Consider the following 6,171-nt stretch of genomic DNA (forward strand, 5'->3'; position numbering starts at 1 on the left):
CTCTCTGTTTTGCCTAGGTGGGGCTGCGACGTGTTGATCTTCCGCGGCCGGGCATGACCCAGGAAAGTGTGTCCGGCCAAATGGGATCAAGCGTGTTGGGCTATGTGGTGCACCCCTGCAGGGAAGTTAATCTATTCGAATAGCCGTGATCTTCGGTAACAGGACGACTTGGAGTTGTACCTTGACCTTATGACAACTAGAACCGGATACTTAATAAAACACACCCTTCCAAGTTCCACAGACAACCCGGTGATCGCTTTTCTACAGGGCAACGAGGAGAGGATCGCCGGGTAGGGTTATGCTATGCGATGCTACTGGAGATGCTACTTGGAGATGCTACTTGGAGGACTTCAATCTACTCTCTTCTACGTGCTGCGAGACGGAGGCTGCCAGAAGTGTAGTCTTCGATAGGACTAGTTATCCCCCTTTTATTCTGGCATTCTGCAGTTCAGTCCACCGATATGGCCTCCTTACACATATACCCATGCATATGTAGTGTAGTTCCTTGCTTGCGAGTACTTTGGATGAGTACTCACGGTTGCTTTCTCCCCCCTTTTTCCCCCTTTCCTTTCTTTCTGGTTGTCGCAACCAGATGTTGGAGTCCAGGAGCCAGACGCCACCGTCGACGACGACCCCTACTACACCGGAGGTGCCTACTACTACGTGCAGCCGGTTGACGACGTCCAGGAGTAGTTAGGAGGATCCCAGGCAGGAGGCCTGCGCCTCTTTCGATCTGTATCCCAGTTTGTGCTAGCCATCTTATGGCAACTTGTTTAACTTATGTCTGTACTCAGATATTGTTGCTTCCGCTGACTCGTCTATGATCGAGCACTTGTATTCGAGCCCTCGAGGCCCCTGGCTTGTATTATGATGCTTGTATGACTTATTTTATTTGTAGAGTTGTGTTGTGATATCTTCCCGTGAGTCCCTGATCTTGATCGTACACATTTGCGTGCATGATTAGTGTACGATTGAATCAGGGGCGTCACACTCTTTCAGTCTTTCCTGCCTCCTAGCATGCTTTTACTCTGCATCTGCTACGTGATAGTTATTGTTACTGTAAAATATGCTTGAAGCCAGTAACTGATTACACTTTTAGTCACATATTCTCAAGGACCTCCATGAAGTTGAGGTTCTGAATAGGTTATTAGTATCTAACCCTGTTGATAACAATTAGCTTTGTCCACTTACTGGGCTGTCTTTTTTGTGTTCTGAAGATATACTCGAGTTTTCTTTGTTATAGAATGCCCCCCCAAAAATCTAATTTTCCTTGACATTGTTTTGTGTACTTTTTGTTGAACCCCTTGTTTTACCTCTAATTCTTTTTATCTCTGCAGTACATCACTAACCCAGTCAGTGGTTATGAATTTCGCTCTCTGAAGGACGTGCAACGTTATATTGAATCAGGAGACACAAGTAAATGCAATGTTAGGCCAAAGAAGAGAACTGCCCAGGATGCTTGTATTACACAGAATCAAGATTATGTGAGTTCCTCCTATTGTTTTCACTTTCTGTAGCTTGCATGTTTGTGTGGGCTGGAAATGTGTGAGAACAATGCAATCTACAGAAACAATTAGCTTCATCAATTGGAAGTTCTCATCGATTGGAAGTTGCAGGGGATTCAGTCTCTGACTAAACTGATTAACTAACTGGTGTATCTCCTTGGCATGATGTGCATTAGCTTCATCAATTACAATGCCTTGCTAGAGACTATTGTATGTAACTAACTGGTGTATCTCCTTTCCACGTGATACTGACACTATCAGCATGCTAATTATATGTATGCATTTTATGTTTATCATAATGTGCCTGTGAGACTATTGTTGCTTTTTCCTGATGGTCCATGGATAAATGACAATACAGAGTGTTTGCTACTTTTACCGTTATTTTTAGACCACATCTAAAACTGCCCTGGCGCGAGTGTAGGTGTGTGATTCAGATCAATGCTCTGAAATTATTTAGATTACTAAAAATCCACGGTTGAATATATTAATGCTTACACGGAAGTATATGGGAGAATCCTTGAGTACTCATAATGTATATGTCAGATTATGATCTTTTCCACGTGATACTGACACTATCAGCATGCTAATTATATGTATGCATTTTATGTTTATCATAATGTGCCTGTGAGACTATTGTTGCTTTTTCCTGATGGTCCATGGATAAATGACAATAGAGTGTTTGCTACTTTTACCGTTATTTTTAGACCACATCTAAAACTGCCCTGGCGCGAGGGTCCTCGATCTGTATGTGCTTACTTGTTTTTGACCGTCCCAAATCTGGTTATCTCAAGCTAATCCCTGATTTGCTTTCTTTCCCCTGCAGGTTGGTCCACTGTCTACGGGTGCTCGTGGTTCTGGTTGGTTCGTCCAGCTATGTCTTCGGCATCGCTCTACAGGTCAACCCTTTTTCTCCTTCTATTCTCAGCTCTCGAGGCACGTGCTTGTGTTCTTGCAGCCATATATCTTCCGTGTGCACTTATTGGTAGAACTTGGCATCTAAAAGTATCATTGTTTGCTTGTATTTTTGTGCTTCCTAACCATTTGGCATCGGAGATTTTTTGCCGCTTCTCTAGATTCTGGTGGGACCTAATTTTTTTTGCGCATTTCTGATATGTCCTACAAGTGACCTACTGATTTTTTTGTTGGAACTGCTCGCATGTGCCATGTTGTTGGAGCTACGGGACAAGCCAATGTAGTTCCAGATGTGATTTATAAAGATTATTCGATGGATTGTAGTTGTAGCAGTTTGCTGACGGCAAGATGCATTTGTATGAGATGCCATGTGCTCCTGGTTGTCTGCATGCCTTTTTCTAGGTATATTGGCAGGGTATGTTCATTCTTCCTGATCAGCAAAGCATCGATCACTCTAAATTTGAGTTAGCTAGATGATTAGTGAAGTATATAACTAAATGTAGACATATTGAGGGGGTCATTAGAGGCGTCGAAGCATGATGAAGTTTGAGATCTATCATCTATGGTGAAAAATGAGAATCGATGCATTATTTCTGAAAATGACAATTGGGACCTGTGTGTGGCTTCTGCGTGTTTTGTTGGTCTAGGTTATATTTGACTTTTCAATTAGGCTTTGGTCTGCGTGTTTCGGAATCTATTGGATTAGTATATAGCACACGTTGCCACTCCTTGCTGAATAGACATGCACTGCTATGTTTGTCATGGCTGCTCTGCACTAAATGCATGATGTTTCACTTTAGCCTGAGTCTTCCGTTCTGTAATTGTTATTTCTCCCTGAAACAAAACTGACAGTTTGTATGATTGATTACTCAGAGAGCCACAACCGCACAAGGAAATCTAAACAGCCGGCTGGGTATTGATAAGAAATACCAATTTAAGAGGACCGTGAGAGAGCTCGAGGGAAGAACGTAGTTGATGACCATATTTGGTGCCTTCTGGTGCAAACAGTGGAAGTCTTTAAGTGAGCATGTATTCATGTCGAACTTCTAAGCTATTGACTCTTTGATTGCCTGATCCCCTTCATCCTTCACTGTAGGGCTTGGCATAAAGAACACATAAATATATATTCATGTGAAATTGAAATTCAGACAACCTTAGATGAACATTTTTTCATGTCAGTGGATTGATAGTTGTACTGAATCTTGCCCTATGTACATGCCCACCTTGAAACATGTTATCAATGAATGTATAAGTATATATACAATGCTTTCAAACGTTGTAAAATTTGACCAAATTTTTAGAAAAAATATATAAACATTTACCATAATAAATTGATATGATATGAAAGTACATTCAATAATAAATCTAATGGTGTTGATTTGTTGTTGTATAGGTTAATATTTTTTTTATAAACTTTGTGAGAGTTTACAAAGCTTGACTTTGACCAAAGCTAATACGCGGACTAAATATAAAGGGAGGGAATATATATTTGGTATTATCGGGTGAGCATTCGTGTATATATTCTATACGAGTATTACCGGGCTGGATACAATTGGATCAGGTGGGGTGCGGTAAGCTGCACTTACTATCCTTTCTACTATCGCATCATAGCATCTGATCTTTACCCGCTTGGCAATGTCGTCGGGACCGGCACCCTTGCGCCAAGGCGCGATGCCGATCTAGTCAACATGAAACGGTCTTCCTTGGTGGTCCTCTCGTCCCTCCTCTTTTGCTCTTCTAGGGCGATCTTGTGTTCCTCGAAGGCACACCTTTCTCCCACTTCTCCTTGTGCTTCTATTTCTTCTCGGCCATGGCCACCTTAGCACCCCAATGCTTGATTAACATGGACTCTTTTATCTTCGCCATGCCACCAATTTGTTCTCTCAAAGTGGTTGCCTCGGCTGTCCTCTTCACTCTCGCTTTCTCCTTGTTTCCTTCTGGTTTGCCCTTACTTCTTCCTCCTCTTGGCGCGTCATCACTATCATCATCCTCATCTTCCAATTTGACAAGGGAACCTTTCTTTGGGGGAGCTTCCCTGTCCTTCACCCTCCACTTCTCACTATCCTTGAGCAAGTGCCAACACTGATGAAGAGTGAATGGTCGGCCCTTGAAACCCGCGGTTTGTTTGAAATATTCATTGGCGATGCGATCCCACACATGGACATTGAGGCAAATATTACCTCAAACTTTAATTAATCAACTCGGCCAAAGTCAACAAAATGAAGAAGCACTCACATAATCATCAACAGTGACACCAATTGAGGGTGCATTCCACACTTGCTTGAAGCACCCACTCCAACGACCACAAGTTTTCTTGATCACGTCCCAGCAGCCTTTGAGTGACTTCAAAGACCGGCCGGAGGGAAATGACAATATCCGGTGGTACTTGTCCCCGATCCTTTGCCAATAATTCCCAAAGGTTTGATCCTTGACGATCACCGCATCAAGTGACACACTCTCTCATGCTTGTATCAAGCACACATCCTCTACCGACCGGGCCACCTGTAAATTCTTTAGTTAAAACAGGCCTCGGGAGTAGTCATCCTAGTATCGAAAATCATCTATTTTGCTTTCCGAAGGTAGACAGCAGCGTTGATTCTCCGATTATATGATGGCAACATGTGTGAAGTCTAGTACCAGATCATATCGGGGATAGCTAGCTCATCAGCAGTTCATTTCTATGTATGGCGAGAAGTCCAACTGTCAAGCATGGCACGATTCCAGAATCATCGCTTGGCTGCTGCTTAGATGAGATGAAATCTCCATGTAGTTGCCGGTCATCCCCACCCTAGCATCGTACTCGGCTCCTCAATCACTTCCACTTTGTCACCACCTTCATCCGCCTTCGCCTCGACCTCCGCATGAGGTGTATCGAAATCGTCAAGGGGAGCACTCAATAGCACCGCATTCTGCTCAATATACGTTGAGTGCATGTTTTGGCTATGAAATTCAACGGGCAAGCGTAAACAAGTGACTCAAAGTTGAACCAAAGATCACCGGAGCGTTTCAAGTAAAAGAATTTTTTTTACCTCCCGGATGTTTCATCAAACATGTGGTAGGCGTGACTGGTTGAGTGGCCATGATCAGGGAGAATGTGGCTGGCCGGAGGCGGAGGAGGAGCCTGGCCTCTTGCCGCGGCAACCTTCTTCCTTGGGTGCTTCACCCGAACACCGTCTGGTCTGGTGGAGATGGTCTTCTTCCTTGCATCGGCGACCGCGACAGGAGGAACCGGAGCAGGGGCAGAAGGAGGTGGTGTCGTGCTAGCTACACCATGTTGAACATGGTGATTGCCCTGCCGCTTCCTCTTGCTACCGGTGGCAGAAGGTGTTGGGGAGGCGCCGGCATGCACGACCGAGGGAGGTGTGGGAGGACGAATCAGCGGCATACTTGGTGGGGGCAGCGCATGAAATGCTGCACCCGGAGGCTGAAGGTACCCCATAGGGTCGGCTGGCGGCGCGGCGAGGCCGGACAGCGATATCGGAGGTGGCGGCAACGCGTGAGACGGGAACGGAAAGGGGCGAAAGTTTTCTTCACGCCAAGGATAGGGGAACTGGCAAAAAGAGGGAGGGATCCCGCAGACATGGTGGAATCAACCCGGACTTTGTAGGTTCCCATAAAAATATTATGAGACGGCCGATTTTACGGGATCTTATCGGGCCGGAAAAAATGCGCTCGTCCACTAAATCGGCAGTTATTTTACCGGATAACCTCTTTTGCGGGATCCGCTAGAGATGCTCTTATAGAAGTGCTAGCT

The 6,171-nt window shown here is 44.7% G+C and overlaps 1 protein-coding gene across 4 annotated transcripts in view; it reads left to right on the top strand.

The window, feature by feature from the left end:
* The window catches only part of LOC119366355, an 18,167-nt gene extending 14,493 nt beyond the window's left edge, over positions 1-3,674 (top strand). For all 4 annotated transcript variants that reach the window (XR_005176011.1, XR_005176013.1, XR_005176014.1 and 1 more), the window contains exons 5-7: positions 1,338-1,484; positions 2,329-2,401; positions 3,291-3,674. Coding sequence is in view for 1 of the 4 variants with exons in the window: in XM_037632081.1 (XP_037487978.1) it covers positions 1,338-1,380 (43 nt within the window). In the remaining 3 variants the exon portion in view is untranslated. The remainder of the gene's footprint in view (positions 1-1,337; positions 1,485-2,328; positions 2,402-3,290) is intronic.
* The last annotated feature ends 2,497 nt before the right edge of the window (positions 3,675-6,171 follow it).

The sequence above is a fragment of the Triticum dicoccoides genome, chromosome 2B (assembly GCF_002162155.2).
Source record: "Triticum dicoccoides isolate Atlit2015 ecotype Zavitan chromosome 2B, WEW_v2.0, whole genome shotgun sequence".
Taxonomy (NCBI): Eukaryota; Viridiplantae; Streptophyta; class Magnoliopsida; order Poales; family Poaceae; genus Triticum; species Triticum dicoccoides.